Source organism: Centropristis striata, chromosome 17 (genome assembly GCF_030273125.1).
Source record: "Centropristis striata isolate RG_2023a ecotype Rhode Island chromosome 17, C.striata_1.0, whole genome shotgun sequence".
Taxonomy (NCBI): Eukaryota; Metazoa; Chordata; class Actinopteri; order Perciformes; family Serranidae; genus Centropristis; species Centropristis striata.
In genome coordinates this window covers 5,713,665-5,737,658 of record NC_081533.1, presented here as the reverse complement: position 1 = coordinate 5,737,658, position 23,994 = coordinate 5,713,665, and the positions used below count along the sequence as shown (strand labels likewise).

General features: G+C 39.2%; 2 protein-coding genes across 2 annotated transcripts in view; one reads left to right on the top strand and one right to left on the bottom strand.

Annotated features, from left to right (window-relative positions):
• Positions 1-2,533, top strand: part of nat8l (N-acetyltransferase 8-like) — a 32,509-nt gene extending 29,976 nt beyond the window's left edge. Inside the window, exon 3 of the mRNA XM_059354221.1 lies at positions 879-2,533. Within this exon, the coding sequence (XP_059210204.1) occupies positions 879-1,246 (368 nt within the window). The 3' untranslated portion in view covers positions 1,247-2,533. The remainder of the gene's footprint in view (positions 1-878) is intronic.
• A 14,693-nt stretch (positions 2,534-17,226) lies between these two features.
• poln (polymerase (DNA directed) nu) overlaps positions 17,227-23,994 on the bottom strand; it is a 109,332-nt gene continuing 102,564 nt past the window's right edge. Inside the window, exons 23-27 of the mRNA XM_059355223.1 lie at positions 21,417-21,527; positions 21,252-21,330; positions 20,039-20,106; positions 18,626-18,687; positions 17,227-17,885 (exon numbers count right to left, since the gene is read on the bottom strand). Of these exons, the coding sequence (XP_059211206.1) occupies positions 17,799-17,885; positions 18,626-18,687; positions 20,039-20,106; positions 21,252-21,330; positions 21,417-21,527 (407 nt within the window). The 3' untranslated portion in view covers positions 17,227-17,798. The remainder of the gene's footprint in view (positions 17,886-18,625; positions 18,688-20,038; positions 20,107-21,251; positions 21,331-21,416; positions 21,528-23,994) is intronic.

Sequence of the window (23,994 nt, the reverse complement as noted above, 5' to 3'; positions counted from 1 at the left end):
CTCCTCCCTGCAGCCCTTCTCCTATTGGCTCTCCTCTCAGAGCGTTACGACACGATGCAACATAAGGCTAATGGGAAACACAGGACGTTGATTGCTAAACACTCTCATTCATCCACCGCTGTCCTTCCAATTATTGCTTTTATCCATCACGATGCACAGTTTGTTAAACGAGCCCTGTGCGATTTGAAATGTGGTCTTGAGCTTGACGGTATATTGGAGCGGCGGAGCGTGAGGGTCTCTCTGCTGCACATAAAACATCTTTTTCATTGATCTCGACAAAACAGTGCAGTGATGAAACTGCTAAACCATGAGCTTAAAGGCTTAAGGCCCTGTTCTTTACCTATATATCTTTTGGGATTTGGGGAAATACAGCTACTCACTTTTACACAGAGAGTTAGACGAGAATATCAATACTCTTATTTCTGTAAATATGTAGCTTAGCTTAGCATAACGACTGGAAACAGAGAAACGGCTAGTTGGGCTGTAAAGCTCACTAATAAACACTGACTTGTGTCAGTTAAACCACAAATAAACTTTCTTATTGTGGTTTGATAACATACAAAATCCAGTATTTTTACACTGGCGAGTCTTGCACAGGTAACACAAAATTAGTTTTCACATTTGGTCCAAACTTAATATTGCACTTTTTTAATGCTTTTGTAGTACATTTTCTTTGAAAGATCACCAAAAATACACCATTTATTGTAAAGTGAAACTGTAAAAACAGCCATTATCTGATTATTCTGACAGTCTGTGCATGCAAAGTAACCAAACCTAAGCTTAACATTTTTGGCTGGGTGCTATTTTTTTCCTTTAAGTGTTTATGTTTGTTCTTTCCAGCTGATTTAATGAAGCGTATTGTGTGTTGTTTCTGCCAGGCTCCTGTTTCTGGGTGGCTGTGCTGGACGGACGCGTGGTTGGGATCGTGGCGGCGCAAGGCCGCGAGGACGACAACACGGTGGAGCTGCGGCGCATGTCGGTGGACTCTCGCTACCGCGGCAAAGGCATCGCCAAGGCGCTCGGCCGCCGCGTCCTAGAGTTCGCCGTGCGCAACAACTATGCTGCCGTGGTCCTCGGCACGACGGCCGTCAAGTTGGCCGCCCACAAGCTGTACGAGTCGCTGGGCTTCCGCCGAACGGGCCAGAGCGAGGACTACCGGCTCCCCGGGATGAGCCGCTCGCCGCTGGAGAGGCTCTTCTTCCAGATCCGCTACAGCCGCTACCGCTTGCAGCTCCGTGAGGAGTGAGAGGTGACAGGGAGAGGGAGAGAGAGATGGAGAGGGGGAGATGGAGAAAGAGAGGGACAGAGAAAGAGAGAGAGAGAGAGAGCAACGACCCTTCTTCACCCGAGAGCCCCGACCGCATCCTCTCCTCTGACAGCTTTTATTTATTTTGTGTCATTAGAGATACCTTCGAGTACTTAACACTTTACTATTTCATCTTTAAAGTCACTAACGTTTTTACTATTTTGCTTTTGTTGCTGTTGTTTTTGTATTATACTTTTTACATTTTAAATAAGAGTTTGTTTCTTTTCCTCTATTTTATTAAGCTATTTTTTGTACCTTTATCCCTTTTCATTATGGGAGACAAAAAGGCTTTTATATAACTGGCGCTCCAACTAGGCACCCCCCCCCCCCCCCCCCCCCCCCCCCCCCCCCCCCCCACACCCCTTTGGTTTAAAGATCATGTGACTCTGATCAATACTCCCCTTCATTACTACTCCACAATGTCCTCTTTACCCCTCCCCCATTACCTCAAGCCCCCTCCCCTTCTTCCCCTCCCACATTTTCCTAAGTATCACAGCAAAATCCAACAGACGGGTTAGACGCAGGAGAGTGCAACGAGACATTTGCATTCTGTGTCACTGGGGGTGGACAGAGCAGTGGTGAAGCAAAACACATGAAAAAATGTGGCGGGGGAGTTTGTGGTACACACTATCTATTACAAAAGCTCCTCAATGTTACATTTCGTGTGTGCATTGTGGACAGAAGCGTGGTCACGCACACACAAATCAAGGCATTTGGCTTCCCGCCAGTCTCTCAAGACACCATATTGAAGCACAGCGAGAGTGTGTTACCGACCCCCGTAGTGAGAGAGAAGGATGGCAGGATGGTTACCGGAATATGCACTGCTGTGTATCAACACAGTGCATCTTCCTCCCCCTCCTCCTCCTCCTCCTCCTCCTCACTCATTATCTGATTGGATCTCCTTCCTTTTCTTTTCTTTTTTTTTTTAAATTTCTCACCCCCGTTTTGTGGAGAGGGTCTCTGATTGGCTGGAGGGTGGAACTTTCTCACTGATGGATCCCATGACACAATATAGCTGCATGTCAGAGCTTGTGTAAGTGTGACTGTGTGTGTGTGTGTGTGTGTGTGTGTGTGTGTGTGTGCGCGTGACGAGGCTACGGTCAGACATTACAGGCCGAGCCTCGACAGTGTACGATAACCAGTTTTTATTTTGCGTGAACAGATGCGCACCTTTTTTTCTTGCTACGAGTCAAGTATTATCTAGGTAAACAACTACTTTCTATGTGTACTTATAAACTGTTTACTGACCGAAGAAATATACATTCTAACATTTTGAATATGTTTAGTATTTGACTGATGATTTTATAACACATATTACCACATTGTAATATGCAAATTTTACTGTCAGAACTAATTACAAAGTAGCTGCAGACTACACTCCACCTACTTAATCCAGGTTATTGGGGAACAACTTGGCTAAGACATGACTACTAGCAATACTTTCAAACCTACAGTACATAACTGAGCACAAACAGCAAGTCATTATTTAAACCGATATATATTGGCATTAGTATTCCCCATGTATTTACATTGTGTATACAGTTAAAAAACAACTCATGTAGCGAACAAAAACAAAAACGTCTCCCATGACACCTCTCTCCATCTCCATCCTCTGACCGTGCAACCAGCAGTAGATTCAGCCATCCACCACTCTGAGCCTCAGTTACGTCATCATTATACCATTTGTAAAAAGCAAAAATATAAAGGAAAATACCACAAAAAAAATCACATAAAGATAAAAAAAAAAGAAAAAATTGAATACAAATGTAATCGTCATGAAGTTGGCAATGACCCTCCTTGCCTTGCCACCCTTCCCCCTCCCAAACTCTCCCTTATATTTCCCCATTCATGAATCTGTCTGCAACCCTGGGCTAGACCCCACAACTTCCATCTGAACCCTCCACTGACCTTTGACCCCCTCCCCCCCTCCCATTTCCCGCCCATCTCTGCATGCGCCACAGAGCCTTGCTGCACTGCTTTTATTATTCCATTTGAAGCTTGTTGGACCAACCCTAGACCCCGCCCCCTACTCTGATGTCATCTAGGCAGTGTGGCGCTCTGGGACTAGCTGGTGCCAGGTTTTGCGAGGGTGATGTACGGTTGTATGAGTGTGGGTGATTAATGCTGAAGACATGGAAAATGAAAGAGAAAATGTGTGTGTGTGTGTGTGTGTGTGTGCAGATACACTCACCTGCTGCAGCACTGTCTGGATGACGTCATGCCTGCCAGCCAACCAACTGTAGAATGCAAAAAGCAATGCAAGTGTGGCATGCCTCTGTACCCGGTGTGTGTACGGTGCCTGCCCTGGAAAAGTGTAGAAAAAATCAACTAATTTATATACGATATATAAATATATATATAAAAAGAAAATACGCTTCTTTTTTAAAATGAACATATAAAAGAAATGTGTGTTTCTTTGTTTGGAAAAAAAAAAGAAAAATTGTATAATTTGCATGAAATGTGTCTTTGAATGCAAAAATAACTTTAAGGGGAGAAACTCCTAGCACATGGCATACAGTGGAACCATAGACTTGTAACTTTTTTATAATGGTTTATTTTATTTTTAATGATCCTAATTATCTAGGGGTGAAATTAATACCAGCCACAAGCCAGTGCTCATAAATCTTTAGGAGATATAGAAATATATATCCCATTATTAAAGCCGTGCTAAATTTGAAAGCGGCTTTTGATATCTAGGTTTATCCGTCACTGGCTGGAGGACAGAAGACGTTTAGTTTCCTTCCTTGATTACAGCTCTTCTTTTATTAAACCAGCTTGTGCTAAGGGTCCCAAATACTTTGCAAGACTTAGATCATCAGCGGGCATTGGCCGAATGATGCAGGAGATCAACGTGTCCTCCCATGCAGTGCAGAGTGCAAAATCTTTCATCCACCAAATCCTTTGCCGAGTCCATCATATGCAGATAAAGAAAACACAGGCAGCAGGATAGTGTGATAGTTTGCACTTAGATTGTTAAATAACTGACGCTTTGTCACGGCCCTCAGTGTCTGATAGCGATGCAGGAGGCAGCCTTTAGCGTCCGTATTACACGCTCAGAGCAGCGGTATAAAGAGCAGCAAAGACCGCATGGGGATAATTATGGGAGGGTGGATGTCGTGTCTGGGTGGTAACCCTAGATCTATGAAACTAGGAGTGTCCAAAACAGCCAAAATCAATGATACGTTTTTTGTTTCATAATTGAGGTTGAAAGATCGATTTTCGATGTAGAATTGAAATCATAACATTCCTACTCAAAATGTATCGAACCATCAGCCTTTAGCATCTGTATTACACGCTTAGAGCAAGGGCATGAAGTTTGCAGGAGTGTAAAGAGCGACAAAGACCGCACAGGGATGATGGACGGGATGTCTAAATGATTACCCTAGATCTACGAAACTAGGAGTGTCCAAAACTGTCCAAATCAATGACAAGTTTTAGGTCACACGAAAGTCATATGGTCAAATTTTTGATTTTGACAATTGAGGTTGAAAGATCGATTTTCTATGTAGAATTGAAATCATAACATCCCTACTAAAAATATATCTAACATTTAGCCTTTAGCGTCCATATTACACGCTCAGAGCAGCGGTATAAAGAGCGACAAAGACCGCATGGGGGTAACGACGGGAGGATGGACATCGTGTCTAGGTGGTAACCCTAGATCTGCAAAATTAGGCGTGTCACACACAAGTCATATGGTCAAATTTTTTATTTTGACAATTGAGGAAGAACTTATATCATAACATCCCGACTTAAAATGTATCGAACCATCAGCCTTTAGCATCCGTATTACACGCTTAGAGCAAAGGCTCAAGTTAGCAGTGAAAAGAGCTTCAAAGACCGCACAGGGATGACGACGGGAGGATGGACGTCGTGTCTGGGTGGTAACCCTAGATCTATGAAACGAGGCGTGTCCAAAACTGTCCAAATCAATGACAAGTTTTAGGTCACACTAAAGTAAAATTTTACCAATCCTCTGATTTTTGCATAATTGAGGTTGAAAGATCAATTTTTCATGCAGGATTGAAATCACGTCCAACCTCTTTAAGAGTTTCACAAGTCTAGGGTTACCATCAAGACCCCGCAATGGATAGATGGGTCAAAAAAACACAACTTTCACCCAGGAGACCACTGTTGGTGTCCTGGGTGAAACCAAAAGTCAACTTTGACTTGTTTACGTTGACCACTTATTAACTTATATCGTAAGTTTCGTAACAGAAAAACTAATTTGAACTTAAACCTTGATCTATTCTTAAAACACTGCGACCATGGAGCGTAGTCTGACGCATAGGGCTACAAAGTGACAGCAAGGGGTCCTGACATAGCGTCTGTATGTGTTGAGAGTGAGAACGGGTTGTAACAGCTGTTTTAATGTCAAAAGTCTCCTCAAACGCCAAACTGAACCTCCACCTGTGTCAGCTAAATGCCTAAAAATATACAGAACATACCTGTTTCTTTGCATCTAACTTTGGAATAAACTGTCCACATTCAAATTTAATATAAAAAGGGATGTACATACATAATCCCCACAATGGACGAGAGTTGATCTTAGCTACTTTAAGCCATTGAGACGCTTATGTATGTCAGGTCTCATGGTACGAAAGACCTTTTCCCCTTCCTTTGTTCAAGCCTCTTTTCTTTTAATTAGAACCATCCTAAGATTTATTTGAAATTCTACAAAGTAAAAGCAAGGCACAATTGCACTGAAAGCATCAAACAGTATTGTTTTCAAAAGCCAGTAGATGTATTACTGGAGGATGCCTCACAGCGCCTTGATGCATCTGCTGTGAACTTGGTTGTTGCTGGAGAGTCAAAGGAGGACCAGACTGTTTTTTTTTGTGATGTTTCTGCAGCAACAGCTACCACTGACATCCACATGGGACTTTCAACCTACTAAACTAAGCAGGAAATCAGATAACTGGATAAAACTGACATTGTGGACACTCATTTTTTTTGTCTATAGAGAATCTATACATAGATTTATAGACAAACTACACAGCAAAATCTGTAGTGTTGTTTTTTCAGTGTTTTTTTGGAGTTAGAGTCACTTCAGTTGGAGTTGATTTTCAGATTTTGTGACTTGTATGTTCGGCTAGACAAAAGACGAAATGCACTTTTAATGTACCCTAAAACAAAACAATGAATGTTAATTATCACATCAGTCAAAGGAAATAACATGATTTTAGGGTTAAAAATACACTTTAATGTGTCATAAAATAACACAATGTATGTTAAAAATGAACACTCAAAGTGAAAAGGAATAACACAATTTGGAGTTAAAAGTGCACTTATGTGGTGTCATAAAACATCACATCAAATATTTAACACTATTAAAGAGTTAAATTATTAACACTTTTTAGAGTGTATGTTTAACTCAGAATCCGCGAGAACTATATAAACTCAGAAAAAGTGTTAGGTTTAACACTCTGCGAGTTGAATTAACACTCCTGATTTTGCTGTATAGAGCAGACAATAAACCATCCAAGTAAAATCTGAAATCACAGTTAAAAGGTGTACGTGTCAGTGGTGCTGAGGCTTCAGATTTCCTCACAGAAACATCAGCAGAGACACATTTGTGTCATGTGTCATATAATAATTATGTCTTTGGGTCCTTTACTATATGACTCAGCCCATTCTTTATAAGACTTGGCTGAGCTCTGGAGGTAAAGAGTGAGCGGTGGGCTTTGCTGAGGTGGATAAAAATATGAACTGTGGTCTGGATCTTGTGGAAGAATGTGAAGTCTGTCAATTCTGAGCCATTTCTGCTGCTGCCAATCTCAGTTTTTGCCTGATGAAATTTAAAAATACTCCTACTTCATGTATTTTCTTTGGGGGGGTTAAATTATTACCCATACTGGTACATATTCTGAACAAAGGTAATATCATTCTAAACGCCTTTGCCAAGGCCTTATGCACTGGAAATCAAACGCTGGAGTTCAAATATCTTGTGGACTGCATGGCTTAAGGTAGTTAAGGGGTGATTTTGAATTGTAAAGATGAAGTGCACTGACTATAATGCATTTATTTCTAGTCTGAGCAATGTCTGTTTTCTACTCCATGTGAATGCTATGCCCTGTGAAGTCTCACCTCCCATTTAAAACTGGTAATGCATACTTAACCCCTTTATCAGGCAAAGAACTTTATTTGGTAACTTCAGGTAATATTATGAGAAAAAAGTTGCAAATTTACTAGATTAAAGTGGCAAATCTACAAGAAAAAAAGTTGCAGATTTAAGAGATTTAAAGTGGCAAATCTGCGCGAAAAAAGTCACAGATTTACGAGAAAAAAGTGGGAAAAAAGCAACTTTTTTTCTCCCAGATTCACCACTTTAAATCTCATAAATCTGCACATTTTTTTCTCTCGTAGATTTGCCACTTTAATCTGGTAAACTTTTTTCTCAAAATATTATTTTTGTATGTGTTTTTTACACATTCTGGCTGTATGTAATATCCTCCAATATTCTCTAGGGTTGAAATTTGGAAGTGTCCTATTAAGGGTTAAAGTGTTGAATCTGGGAGAGAAAAAGTTGCTTTTTTCCCACTTTTTCTCGTAAATCTGCAACTTTTTTCGCACAGATTTGCCACTTTAAATCTCTTAAATCTGCGACTTTTTTTCTTGTAGATTTGCCACTTTAATCTAGTAAATTTGCAATGTTTTTCTCGAAATATTACCTGAAGTTATCAAATATAGTTCTTTGCTTGACAAAGGGTTAATGTTAGAATGTAGTAATTAAACTGTATGCAACTTCTACCAGAGTGTAAATTTAGTTTCAAACCATTCCTCTGAAATGTTCTGCTGATGTACAATCTCACACTTTTTTTATTTGGTTTTTCTGTGATTTGTTTGAGTGCGAGTGTGCTGTCCTATTGGTTGAGGTTTGAGAAGGTATGCTGCATAAAGGCCTCTCCTGCTGGAGAAGGCTCTTTTAGTTTCGAGTGCTTTAGAACCCAAAAATGATCATCTGATGCTCTCTCTGATGGCAGACACAGAGGCACAAGCTGAAGCCTTTAACTTCAGCAGTTTAAAAAAAAAAAATCCTGGTCACATTCAATTCTGGCTGTTAAAACAACCAAACCAAACAGTTAAAATATCAGTATTTGTCACGATCAGTTTACCGACTGGTGAAGGAGCATAGAATTAAAAAAAACTGCACAAATGTACAGATCCTGTGGGTGTGTTGTGTTTCTGATGGTGTGTGTCCATGTCGACAGCCTTGGGGGGCGAACACTCACAGGCATGAATGTAAACTGCCAACATTTAAGGTCTTAGAAAGATTTTTATGTTTTAAATCTTTCCTGGTTGCTTTTTTACTTTATGAATGCGAAGAACAGTTTTGGGGGGAAAAAGGTGGAAAGCAGCTATTGGTTCTTTCATTAAGCGACTAAACCACTACATTAGATGTTAGACATTTTGTGTGATTGTAAATAGCCGTTATCTCTGCCTATTGTTCATGTATTATTTACTGCAACCTGTCATTTTTGCTGGTTTTAACCGATCCTGACGGAGTTCACTTTTGTCTCAGAAGATGGCTGTCGCCTGGAATGTTCCACCTAACGAGGAGGGCGAGGGGTGAGGGAGGAATGTGCCACATTGGCAGTTAAACAGGGGGGAGGAGGTGTGCAGTATCAGAGCTCCACAGCATGGACTCCCTCTCTCTCTCTACCTCTGGTGAGGACTTTGCTCCACTGTGGCAAATACAGAAGGACTCACTCTGGACTGAGGCCACAGGTGCCAAGAACACATAAGCACTTGTAGCACAACTGTGTCTTGTTTTGCTATTACAGTACAGATAGTTTTGATTTTTTACTTCTTTTCCTATGAAGAATATGGATAAAGTTCTCCTGTATGTATCATAAGCATATATACAAGACATGATACCATAATGTATAATTCGTACTACGACCCGTGGCTAATTTTTTAAGGTGGAAATTTGCCAAAGGTGACAGTAATTGCTGCATTTTCATTCCTTACGTGGCTATATTTTGATTTAACGCAATCCTTGGTATTATTTGGAGAGAAAAAAATCCTGCCCACGTGCCATCTAATCAAGCAATAAATACAAACAAACAGAAAACCACAAAGTTACAAACTATCAGCAATGATTTTATGAGAAACATGAAATGCTGCATTGATGTTTTATCCCTTTTACTGTACCAATTACACGACATTACCACTCATCACATCGGAGCCTGAAGGGGTGTTTGATTGTAAAATGTTTCTGTTTTTTGTATTTTTCTTTACAAAGAGGTGTCAAAGATGTGTTTTTTAAAACTCGAAGTTGAAGTACACAGGTGTACCTCTGCATATTTGTACAGATGTCAATAGGAAATGGGGGGAAATGACAAGAGGGGGATAATGGATGCTAAAGAATGAGCAGTTCAAGCAGACGGGGAAAAAGATGGCGTGGCCAGGCTCTGAAAGTGCAACCTGAGCTTTTATTTAACCACAAAGACTTCCGTTGAACTCGCAGCACTGACACACTGCAACTCCACTACCACCACTCTGTCAGTACAAATTGAAACTGATCAATTAAAAGCATCCTGCAGCTGCCAGAATCGCAACTCTTAATCATGTTGACTTTTCTCACAAGTGAGATTCAAAGTCCTTTTTTTTGAATCTGCAAGTGTAAAGTTGTAAAGTATATTTTACTGTAAATAGCATCCTGGGGGTCATTTTTACTCCTTTTGTAACAGAAACTGTGGATTTAAAATATTTAAAAAAGTCTATTTTAAAGATATTTACAGCACGAATAAAGAGATTCTACAGTAGTGCAGGTGTCTTCATCTGTATTACCTCATAATGAGCCCACGCTGACTAATGGCTGACACTTTCAGGGGCCACAGAGCACGCCATCTCACCCTCGGGGTCTCTGTCCCACACTGCTGGCTTCACACACAGCCGTCCTTGTCTGCTTGAACTCTCAAGTCACCAGAGAGACTCTGAAACGATGCAACAGCAGCAGCTCTGTTAGCTTATAGCACACACCAGCTGTGACTATCAGCGGCTCTGCTGCCATGCAAAGAGGGCTCTCTCTGCCCTGGAGCCGCGTCATGGCTGCTGTCTGTTGCCAGGAAAACCGACCCGCACAAAGCACAGCAGGGGATTGATATGCAGCCGCACTGTGGGAGGCAGGCAGGTCAACCAGCCGGCCGTGATGCAGGAGGGAGCGATAGATGGATGGATGACATGGATGGAGTCTGGGAGGGCGGGGGATGGGGGTGAGGAGAGGGGGGGCTGCTTTGGCTACGGTGAGGAATTTGAGAAAAGAGGCCCTTAGGTATGTAAAATAGAGCAGTGAGAAAATAGTGCCAGGGGCCCGCTTAGAGGGCGAGAAAGAAGATCCACAATGGCGTTTAGCAGACGCTTTTATCCAAAGTGATGTGAGAGTTTATACAACACCAGCAAAGATCAAGTCAGGAGGCAACACATGAGTAAGTGCCATGGGTTCAGTTTGACTCCAATAGGATGTTGGCAGTGAATAAAAACAGTGCAGAAAGTGCTTCATTCTGGGTCTTTAGCCTCTTCTAAAGACTGAGGCCCCGTTTACATGAAGGTAAAACGCAGATATTTATCTCTCATTTATACGAAAACCCCGTTTTTATCACGGAAATCGATTATTTCTAAAAAATCCGGGCAAAGTGGAGAATTTGGAAAACTCTAGTTATGTGTTGTCGTGTCAACTTTTATTTCTGTGGCATATTCCAGCATAAGGTGCAGAGTAAACAAATGCCCTTTGACCCAACTCTGTACGAGAAAAAAGGGACAGAAAGCAACAAGTGATCTGGTGAACGAAGAGAATAAGATCCAGCATTTCTCAGAGTGATTAAGGTCAACTGGGAGAAACAAACAGGGTTTTAGGTTCTCACGCTCATTCTATCTAGCTGTTTTGAAAGGAACAGGAAGTCACTGGTGTTATTGTTGTTGATTCTGAGGATTCTGATTGGCTTGCACGGCTTTATCCTTCTCCCTACACTGCCGCCCATATAATAGGTTTGGCATAGTTATAATGACGCTCAACGGCGTATTTATGCGGGTTGATGTAAACGACAACTTTTGTGAAAACGGAGGGGGGAAATATTGGTTTCTCTAAATAGCCTGCTAGGTATAAACGTGGCCTGAGAGAGACCCAGCAGATGGGATGGACGTGGGGCCCTGCAGCCAAACGTCTTTCACTAGAAGAGTGTAGTGAGCGTTAGTGAGGGTTTGTGAAGCCTGAATAAAGGCGCTCAGGTAGGCAGCAGCTGGGCCAGTTGCTTTTTCTGAATTTGATGCAGGCTGCAACTGGAAACCAGTGCAGAGAGATGAGTCTTAGGGGCTGGCTGAAGACCAGATGTAGCGCTGCATTTTGGATCATCTGCAGAGGTGCAACATGCAAACAGGAAGAGTTGAGTAGTCTAAACATGACATCAGCAGGGCCTGAACCAGGAGTTGTGTTGTATGATCGGTCAGGTAGGGTCTCACCTTCCTAATCCTAATTTGGAATTTGTAAGTATTTAAATTACGGGTTAATGACCTTCAAGTCATGCAACTTTAGCATAACATTAGCTTCTTACTTCTGTCGGCTGCATTTACGCTTCAAACTTAATAAAAGTGGCATTCATCAGTGAAGATTAGCTGAACAGAAACGTGTCAGCATCAGAAACATGTGTTTGCCACAGAGATTATTTTCTGCAATGATCCAAAATCCAATGCAAAAATCCCATAGACGAATCCTCAACAAACCCCGTGGAGATGCTACTATATGTAATTTCGTTCGCTCTATATAAAGCAGGACAGGCCGAGATGACAAGAAGCTCAGAGAGGTTGAGAAAAGCTCGTGTGGTCTTTGAGTCCAGTAATAACTGACTGGAGTGACTTGGTGATTTATTGGAGTGAAGGAGCCGCTGGTTCAGCCGGTCTGTCTGACCCTCAGTGAGACTGCAGAGACAACCTGGTTTTTATTGGGGTCTATTAGCTTTCAGTTCCCTTTCTGCCATTCCTTTGGAATACTGCTGTATTATTACCACACCAGGATTATTATTGTGATTATTAACCCTTTCTTTTATACTGACAAACAACTGGAACACTGTATAGATGTAAAGATGGGATTTCTTGCATTATGACGATGATTGAAACATGGATGTACATATATTGTATCAATTAAAAATGATGATGCATTAAGCTTTTATATGTTGCAACAGCGAGCTGATTTTTTTTTTCTTTTCACACTCGCCAGCAGAGAAAAGAAATGATGCACCCAGAGGATAATTTGACATAAATATTAGATTTGATAATCACAGGCATGAGGATATGTGCCGCAGGGTCTACTTACACATCTCGCCGGTCGCCATGGCAGCGAGGGGAAGCTCGTGTTGTTGCCCTTGACAACTGGCGTCTTCAGAAGGACCCTTGGGCTTCGGCTCCTGGTAATGACACAGGTCGTTAAAGTGAAGGCCTCGCTCAGGCAGATGATCATGATGATAAGATCAGTCACATGCTGGAAATGATACTGATGGCCAACATATACAACTGTTCACCATCAGGCATTTTAACGCTTTTACATTTAGTCAAGAAGAGAATAATTCAGGGGTTATTTATTCTAAAGCAGGGGTCTCAAACTCAAATTGCCTAGGGGCCGCTGGAGGCAGTATTAAAATGACCAAAAAAAGCCACAAAATGACTAAAAAAAGCCACAAAATGACTAAAAAAACACTAAATTACTTTAAAAAGACACAAAATGACCAAAAAAGTAATGCTCCATGAAATAAAAATAAGACATTCCTTGCTCACCTTGTGAATCCACCGTTAAATCAATAGCAAACATTAGCATTAGCACTTGAGCTAACAAGCACTTTTACTATAGTTAAGACAACAAATATAGCCACTAATATATATGACAGAATAAAATAAACTTTAACAAACCTTGTTTCCATGTCATCCAGAGACTATAGAAACCTTTTTGATACTTTATATCAATTTTATATGAATTACGACGCACTCCTTAATATTTACCGTTCGTTTTTCAATTAACCGTTACACCTGTTATTTCCTGTCACTACCTTTCAAAATTAAAGCACCCGTTTCACACTGGACGGCACCTTTTCAAAACAAAGGCATCACAACATTGTAAAACACCTAGAAAATATACAAACATGAAAAGTGATTGGAGTATTTACTACTTTTTACTGCTTTATTTGATTTACTGCACATTAACAGCCTTTTCTTAACATGTATTCTTAAAAGTAGCTGCTCAAAACCAGATAATTTACTGTATTTTATAAATTGATTCAATTAATATTGAGCAGAATTTAGTTCCAAATTTTGGTCGGCCCCAGCAACCTTCGTGGTATTGGTCATGTCGCCCCTGGGCAAAATTAATTGCCCACCCCAAAGTAAGAGATAGTGACTGGTCCACCTTCAAGCAAACCATGTGCTTTAGGGTCAACGCTAACAGTTTAATTAATTAAATCAAACATATTGTGTTGTTTTTTGTAATGGATGTGACTCCAGGGAGAACATTAAATGTACTGTTCTCATATTTATAAAGGCAGGTCGGGTCAACGTAAAGGGGCAAACACATGAAACCAACAAACTCACTGAGTGGAATGAGTGTTTTTATATATTGACAGAGAAATACAATATACAGTAAGTGATATCTTATTCAATCACAACATACAAGTTTATAATTAATGGGGAATAATGGAAAATAACAGGAATGAAATCAGAATCAATCTTTGTTTTTTAGGGGAATAAAATCCTGAGAGATAACTGTGGCTTCAGAGGAAACCCATGACAAGGCTGTTTTTCAAGATGAAAGTCCCACAAAACAACTTAATCTAACTATTTAGTAGAATAAAAGCCTGAGAGGTGACTGTGGCTTGGGAAAACCTGGACAAGACTGATTTCAAAATAAAAGCCCCGTAAAGTAACTGTATCTTTGCATTTTAGGAGAATAAAAGGCTGAGATGTAACTATGGGCTTGACAGGAAACCCAGGACAAGACCGCTTTTCAAAACAAAAGCCCCCCACAAAGTAATTATTTCTTAGTGTTTTAGGAAAATAAAAGCCTGAGCTGTAATGAGCATGAGAGGTGATGCTGGTTTAGGAAAACAAGGACAAGACTGATTTTTTTTTTTTTTTTAATAAAAGCCCCTCAAAGTAACTTTATATTTGCATTTTAGGAGAATAAAAGCCTGAGATGTAACTGTGGTTTAACAGGAAACCCAGGACAATGTTATTTTTCAAAATAAAAACCCCATAAAGTAACTATATCTTAGTATTTTAGTGGAATAAAAAAGCCTAGGAGGTAACTGTGGTTTAACAGGAAACCCAGGCCAAGGCTGTTTTTCAAAATAAAAGCCCTACAAAGTAACTATCTTAGTAGTTTAGTAGAATAAAAGCCTGAGAGTTCACTGTGTTTGAACAGGAACACCTAGCTGAAATAAACAAACAGTGCTGGTATCCTGTATATAGAATACAACTAAACAGAAGGGGAGTTTAAAAAGCACTTAAAATAGCTTTTTAGTTTTAGTTTTACCTCCATACCTACTATGAACACCCCTAACTCCAAAAGTGCAGAGTTCCCTCTAGAATGTGCACGTCTCAGTCTCACGCCCGGCTCTCTAAGGGGGGAAGGCCGTGCACCCTTAAACCACAGAACAATGAGAGAATAGAGGGGCAGATTTCCATAACACTGTCCATAGCTCTGGCATTGAACTGCTCGTACTGACCTGGTGAGAAAAGCTCCTCTCACATCAGCACACGGAGCACACATTCCTGTCAGTGGGTTCAACTGGCAAAGTGAAGAGCTGTGCCACTGAAAGAGAAAGGAAACTGGAGGAATGTGAATACATGACAAGACAGAAGTGTCGGCCTATCTGCTCGGTATTCCGGCGACAACTCCCACAATTAGCAGCCGACATGAGGTGGCATTTTAAAAAGGTAAAAGGGGTTAGGCTTTGTTGGAAATGTCACAAGGTGTTTGGTTCTAACAAGACTCATTTTGCAGCCTTAAACCTCTGAAGTCCAGGAGATTTTGGTTCAAATTTGTCAACTTCTTATGCATTCATTTCTGTCTCTGTTCAGCATCTTTCAGTCTGTCTTTACATCACATGCATGGCTCCTTTTTCTCCACACAAACTTGGCTATCAGTCAGATTTTTCATTTTATTTTAATTAACAAAGTATAAAAAGCTGCCAGGAACCGAAAATACAAATAAAAGAAAAAATAACAAATACAGTCTATTTGCATGTAAATTAAAAATAGTAGTAGTTTTCATTGTAGAAAGAAAATTCACATTTTAAGAATGGTCTAGAAACATAAATGTCACACTGTGAAAGCCCCTATGATTGAACTTTCAACTGGCTTTCTCAGCTTGTCTACATATCATATATAAATAAAGTTAATACAGTAAATACAAGGTTCGTACACTTCAGCTGTGGTCAAATTTAAGCATTTTTCAAGGACTTTCAAGGTAAATTTTCAAGCTTTTCCAGTATCTTCCACCTGTTGTAAATTGCATGTTTTAGATGAGTACTTACATACTAAAAGGGGGAGATTTCACTGAACCATACCAACAGCGATGGTATTACACTTTTAGGAGGAACGGTCTTCATTTCAGATAGGCTACTCATTATTTTTACATTGAACATGTGTTTATCTATAGTCTATAGATGGATATAGTCAGATTAAAGAGAAATACAGTAAGAATTTCAAGCATTTGCAAGCACTTTATCCAAAATCCTTGAAGCACTTTTTAAACCTTGAAAATACATTTAAATTCAAGCATTTTCAAGGATTGTAAATAAAACATGTGTATTTTCAATAAATAGATGGACTCCAGAGGGTTAAAGGGTGTTAATTGGAGGAGAGTATAAAAGGGGCCAAAAGAGTCTCGTTGAGGCTGCCAGAGACGAAAAAAAACTCGGTCAGTGTGCCTGGAAACCTGGTGACTGAGTGCAAGTGCATTCATGGTGGATGAAAAAAGAAAAGAGGAGGAGTGGGCGTGTGTGTGTTTCTCAAGTGTGTGTGTGTGTGTGTATGTGTACGAGCATTTGTGGAATGTGTGTGCGTGTGACAGAGGCACGGACAAGACAAAGGGGAGAGCGGGTTGCAGCCAAGTGAGCGGATAAAAGATGAGCTGGAGAGAGCGAGGCGATGGATGCGCACGGCTGAGCTGAATTAGATCATCTGCTTTGAATCAGCTGAAAGCACAAAACAAAAAGGAGAAGCTCCCCTGAAAATATCCTGAATACATGGCATTAAAATACAAGAATACCTCCTGAATACTAGTGATTTTTTTCTAAACTATCCATCGCTCTTTAATGCCTGGAATTTCTCTCTGAAGGTTGGCAGGAATGTTGTCTATGACTTAAACTCATTTGTAACGTTTGTTGACATTTAAGCCTTTTATTAAGATTAAGAGCATCAGCGGTGAAAATGATTTTAAATGTAACATACAAATTAGCTTAAAGAATTTAGGATAAGCGCCAAATGTAGACTAGGAAATAAATCTGTGTCATTTACATGTATTTATACATAGAGAGAGAGAGATTTTTTTTTTAATATAGTATTTTAGAGGCTTTATATATTATTATAACTGATATTTTATGGGGATATTTGCACTGACCAAGTTTTGTTGACCATTTACATTGAAAATAATATTTTATTATAGTATTTCATAGTTCATTTGACCACAATGTTATATTTTACATTAAAACTGATGTGTTTTTCTGCATTTAATAACTGTTAAAAATACGTTTTGTTCTATTTCAAGATTTACGGTAATTCAATGTGACAATTTTAGATTGAACCGCCTTTTTCTGATGCAGTTTAACAGTGTTTGACCGTCATTTCTACAACCATTTTTTACAGTGTACGTAGAAGAAAAACCTACTTGGGGAAATGAAACTGGGTGAGGAGTCTCGGTGGGTTTATCAAAGTGAAAATCTGTCAAGATTTATTAATCATGAACCAAGAATTAAAACAATAAATACAAGGAAGTTTTCTACCAAACACAACACACCATGTTGCAGGTATACGGTAGTTTAACTGTGGCACTTAAAATCAAACACACAACAAATTTTATGAAGCAATAATCTCCAAACGTGGAGCTTCACCTTGGCAACAAGGCGGAGAGAGAGAACAGTCTTAACAAGAGAGTGTGAAAACGGGGGAGGAGAGGAGGAGGACAAGGAACCTTTTTTTTTTTCAGGATGGATGAGAGCAATCCAGTCTGCAGCTCCTGCCGTTGCCCCAGGATACTGATGGAGCGAAAACAAAAACTGGGAGCTGGAAGAAGCTGCAGCTCGCTGGTTTCCATAGAAATGTGGATGCAGGACAAGCAGAGAGAGAAGAGAAAGAAAGATGTGAACGCACACAAGAGGGAGGAGAGGGAGAGGAAAGTGTATTAAAGACAACAGAGGCGTGGTGGGAGGAGAACAGGAGGAGGAGAGGAGGAGAACAGGAGGGAGGAGAGGAGGAGAACAGGAGGGAGGAGAGGAGGGAGGTGGACTCAGAGAGGAGGAGACGGTAGAGGGATGTTCAGCTCAGACATGGATCCCCAAGATTTGCCACTGGAGACCGCCACCTTCAGGGGGACCTGGAAACACACACACACACACACACACACACACACACACACACACACACACACACACACACCAAAATGACCAAAAAAGACACAAAATGAGAAGTCAGAATGACCAAAAAATTAAAAAAACACAAAAAAAAGACACAAAAAGTAACTATACTTAATAGTTTAGTAGAACAAAAGCCTGACTGCTAACTGTGGTTTAACAGGAAACCCAAAACTATGCCTTTTTTCAAAATAAAAGCCACACAAAGTAACTATATTTAATAGTTTAGTAGAACAAAAGCCTTAGAACTAACTGTGGTTTAACAGGAAACCCAAAATAAGGCTGTTTTTCAAAATAAAAGCCCTTATAGCTAACTGTGGTTCAACAGAAAACCCAGGACAAGGTTGTTTTTCAAAATAAAATCCCCACAAAGTAACTGTATGTAATAGTTTAGAAGAAAAAAAAGCCTTAGAACTAACTGTGGTTTAACAGGAAACCCAAAATAAGTCTGTTTTTCAAAATAAAAGCCCCACAAAGCAACTATATTTAATAGTTCAGTCGTATAAAAGCCCTTAGAGCTAACTGTGGATTAATAGGATATCCAGGACAGGGCTGTTTTTCAAAATAAAAGCCCCACAAAGTAACTATACCTATATAAAAGCAAAGACTACAAATAGACCATGTTCTGTGTGATAAAATGTGTGTGATTGAACACAGGTTGAACATTACAGCTGACAACATTGTATCACTGAGTGATTTTAACCTTCAGATGGACTCCTAGATGGTCGATGTGCTGAAGGGACTCCATGGTGCTCTTCACCAGACCTGCACACAAAACAACATGTAGACACAGGAAACATTTTCACAGGAAGTTCAGCAAAACAAGCTCTGAATCCAACCAGCAGGATTGAGACGAATGTTCTCACAGATGACCACAATTTTTTGTAGAAAATAAATGTAAAAAGAGGTATTATTGTTAAAAATTTCAGACAGTCCTTGAACACATCATAGGTTACAAAAGATTCTGTTTGAAAAGGGTAACCAAAACAAAGCTTAAAATTGTGGTTTCTGTCAAAATCAATTTATTTTACATGTCTCATTTAAAAATAAAGTGCTTGTAATAACCAGATTCTGTTAAAAACATTAAATTCTGCTCCTCAGAGACACTGAAGACATGATTGATTCTGCTGAGACCAACGGTCACGTGACAAATATTCACTGAAAATCTGTTTACACAGAGCTGAGAGGAGAGGACAGGAGAGGCTGTAAAAATGTAAATAGTTCCATTCTTGTGGGCACTAGGAAAAGTGTTGTATTTATAAATTAAATTGTATTCAATAAAAAAAAAAAAAAAAAATAAAAAAAAAAAAAAATATATATATATATATATATATATATATATATTATATATATATATAAACTGTGTTATTCTACACAAAAGACATTTTAGAGTTTTAGCCATGAATGTGCTGATTCAATAGAGCTGCAGGACTTTTATATTGCAGTGAAATACAAGGTAACAGTGAGTAAAATGTAAAAAGAGCATAAAATGCCCTGAAACGGCTTGTAGGGGTTCAGAGGGTTAATGTCCATAAAATACTGAAAACATTTCTACTTTTCTATATCGAGAATTCTTCACTATACAACTACTTGACATCATAGATACTAGGGTTGTCAAAAGTATCGATACTAAAATGTTGTATCCGAATACAATACTAATTTTCAAAAGTATCAATCCAACAACTTATTAAGCAGCTAAACCATACAACCTCAAAATATTGTTCTAATTAAAACACCTAAACACCTGTGGTTCTGTTAATTTTTACATGTTGCATTTTTCTTTTTAATAAAAATATTTCTGTTAAATTTTGGGGTCTTTGTTTTTATCCTTGTGGTATCGAAAATGGTAACGATTATAGAATATTTTCCTGAGTATCGGTATCGAGTTGAAAATGCAAGTATTGTGACAACCCTAAAAGATACAGGACGTAATGGTTTCTGCAGGTTGTTTTCATAAAGTAACATCAACTTCATAATCCAGTCATTTTTTAGGACGTAAAAGCCAAAAACTATGATTGATAGATTTTAGACCTTTATAGACTATATAAGGACCCACAGATACCCTGTTGATACCAGTTAAATATCTGAGAACTCATATTGGAAGTTGTAAATTCACCTGCAAACAGCTCCACCTGGGAGTCCTCCACTTCGTACAGAAGCTCATCGTGGAGCTGTGCGATGAGCCTACAGTTACAAACACATTCAGAAATACATAATAAGACCAAATACTGCGGGACTATTACTTCAACTGCTACTAATAATACAGCATCTTCATCAACATGCCGCCACGAGGGCTTCGACTAAACACTTCTCATCCCCCAACATAAACTCTAATTCTGGTGTGTTTTGGCTCTCGGCTCGGAGTGTGTTTACTCTCGCAGAGTGTTTGGCGTCTTACAGCAGCAATCATTTGGGAAAACTCTTCAACTCTACAAATTTAGTTGGCTGGTAAACTAATGAATGTTGTTTATGTGTTTTGGTATGACAGACTCAGTCAGTTCCTCTTAACCCTCTGGAGTCTCCAAAAGCACCAAATCCAGACTTCTTCATCACATCCAGACTAGAAAACAAAGCAGCGTGGAGCCCTACTGTAAATTTACCTCTAAAGTTCTGGCTGTAAACTCCATGAGGCCAGTTTCAGTTTGATGATGATATACCAAGTAAAACTGGAGACAAGCTCAAATATATGCAACCTTTGTTCACATTTGCAACTTTTACATTTTTTATTGAGCATGATAGTGTTTTGAAAGTAAAAACGATTCAGAATAACATTTTATGTTGGACTAAAGGACTAAAAAAAGACACAAAATGACTAAAAAAAGACACAAAATTACAAAAAACACACAAAATGACTAAAAAGACACAAAATGACTTAAAAAAGACACAAAATGACTAAAAAGACACAAAATGACAAAAAAGACACCATATGAGAAGACAGAATGACCAAAAAATAAAAAAACACAGAAGACACAAAATGACCAAAAAAAAGATACAAAATGACCAAAAAAATACACAAAATGAGAAGACAGAATGACCAGAAAAGGACTAAAGGACTATAAAAAGACACAAAATGACAAAAAAGACACAAAATGACTATAAAAAGACAAAATGACCAACAAAAAAAAAGACACAAAATGACCAACAAAAAAAAGACACAAAATGACCAAAAAACACACAAAATGAGAATACAGAATAACCAAAAAAACCCACAGAAAACACAGATGAAGACTCCATAGAGTTAATAAATATAACACTCAGTGGTGTTTTGCTTGTGTAGATTCATGCAGTGTGAAATGACGAGTGTCTTCAGCCTTCAGGCCATGTTTCACCTGGCAGAGAGCGAGCTGGAGGAGGAGACTAGGTGGAAGATTCGGATCATGGCCATCTTACAGAGATCAGCCGCAGAACCTGAACCAGAACATAAACAAGATCACACTAAACCATCAGAAGTAAAGCACTCAGGCTACAGACCTGCAGACAGTCAATCATCATACCTTGGACCACAAAGTTGACCGCCTGCCTCTCAGCCTGCATGCGGACGCCCCAATCAGGGGAGTTTATGTTCGGGAGGGTCCGTCGACGGCCCATGATGGAGAGCACATAACCTATACAAAGATTCAAGATATTTAATGAGGCGGCAACCTCCGGGTCTGAGCAGGGAGGCAAACCAGGAAGTGCCTTAAGCTGCATTCTACAGAAAATTCCAGCAGGAGGCGCTAAGTTTGGCTGCAAAAACATTTCTGTCCATTCATTTCAATGCAAAATGAAAACTTCTCACTTGATTTATTACCTCAGAAATGTTTTTTAGGACAACACTATGGTTTCAATCACTAGTAAAAAAAATCTTGTTCAAGACAATTTGATGTTAACAGTGTAAATAATGGCCCCATTTAGAAGAAAATAGAAGATAAAGAATCATATGATGTTTACATGTTGTTGCTGTGAAATACATTAAATATTTTGTCTTCAAATAGTAGACAGAAAAAGATGTAAAATCGGTGGTTTCTTCCCTTTAAAGTGTACAAAAGGAGGCAAAAAACTGATTGGAATAAAGCCTGAACAAGACAAAGTGGACATAAACTGGCTTGTGGACGCATTGTGACCCACATTTGGATTGAAGAGTGGAGCTGGGAGGTTACACAAGCTACCAGTCTTCTGGCCAAATTGTTTCCAAATATGGGAAAGGCATGACTCGCTCTCCTCTGCCTCCTGATTGGTTAACATTTGTTGCCTTTGTTGGTTGGGTTGAGGCAGGTCAGATTTGGGGTAACATCAGGGTAAGACATCAGAGGCAGAGTAGAGCACAGCAGGGCGGGTCCTGACATCACCACAGCTGGAAGAAATGTTCCAGATGAGCGCCCCTTTGTTAGCATCGCAAATGTTTAGTTAGCAGCTAAGGCTAGCTTGGTTGGCATGTGCAGAGATAACTGTGATATTAATTGGGATGCTGATTGGGGTGGGCGATATGGCCCTAAAAGAATATCACGATATTACAGGCTATTTTTGCGATAACGATATTCTTGACGATATTAGGAAATAATTAAAAAGATATAGAAAATATGATTTTTTTTTTTTAGTCTGTATAAATAAATAAAAATATAACATGTAGTTTGAAGTGCAAATCTCAACAGTTGCCAAATAAAAAAAAAATACTCTTGACTCTTGAGTATGAGCAAATAATAAAAATAACCATTTAGGGGTTCCGGGGGCATATTTTAATGAAATATTGTAAAGGAGAATAAAGTATGTTTTATTTAAGGCATCTTATTTTGACAGTCTTCTTGTAAGTTCTGTGGTGGATTCTCTTAACACACTGTGCTCTTATTTTGAAAGCTGCATGTGTTTAGCAAGAGGGAGTGATTAAAACAACTTTAACCATTACATCAAGAAGTAGGAACATTGCCAATATCATAATATGCATTTCTTTAACCAAAAAAAAAAAATACAGATATTTTTCGTGAATGATACGATATGGCTCACCCCTACTGCTGATCTTGCATTTAAAATTTACCAAAAAAGTGAAAAAATGTAACATTGTCACTAGGAAAATGGTTACAGAGATCAAGTGATAAATTGCATCATTTTCTCATAGACTTCTATACATTCAGACTTCGTTTTGCCACCAGTGGAGTCGCCCAGTGGTTGCCAAATATTTTCCATCGTTGTTGGATTTTTTTAAAATAATGAAAGAAATTCTGAAGGCTGTCAATTTTGACAGATTAGACTAGAATAGACAGATTATTAACCTGTGGGTGATCTACTATAATTTAAGTAATTCACACTCCTGTCCATCATATTTATGTCAAATATTCACTATCTCTTTGAGATCACTACCAACTCAATTTAAGCTGCTAAATGCTCCGATGTTTTCACCAGCTAGTCGTTAACTATTTCTTCTGTTTCACTGAAAACAGTTGCCTTCTGTGGCCAAAAACTACGCTATGAGAATGGTGAAAGTGAAACAAAACAATAAAGTTGCTGCTGGATAAGCTCAACAGTGAGCTGAAACTCACTATAAAGATTCAGGTGAGAAATCTCTGTACGTTCATTACAAAGAGTGAACCCTTTCACATTGTCTTTTGATGCATTGTTGTTACAAAAAGGTTGATTATAATTGACCACTTGATAACTAAAGATACATTTGTTTGGACAAATATAACGATAACAACAAAAATAGCTGATAAGAATTTAATTTAAGAGCTGATATCTAGACATTTTCCATGATGTTTTTCATAATAACCAAAATCATAATCAAGAAAACCATGGAAAATGTCTAGATATCAGCAGATTATGAGGGAATTTTTTATAAAACCTGTCTGTTAAAATGATGGAAAACGGGAACCCCTGGAGTCGCCCCCTGCTGGCCGTTGGAAATAATGCAGGTTCAAGGCACTTTACTTTTCAGGCCTGGAGGTTTCTGCTTTCTCAACACTGAATTAAGTTTTGACCCATAAATCTGTGTGCAGCATCAGTCTCTGGATGGAAAATACTTTTAATGAAGCATCAAACTCCTTTCAGCCAAGTGAGTCATCCATAACGACACACAGAGCGACACAGAGGCAATTTGAAGAG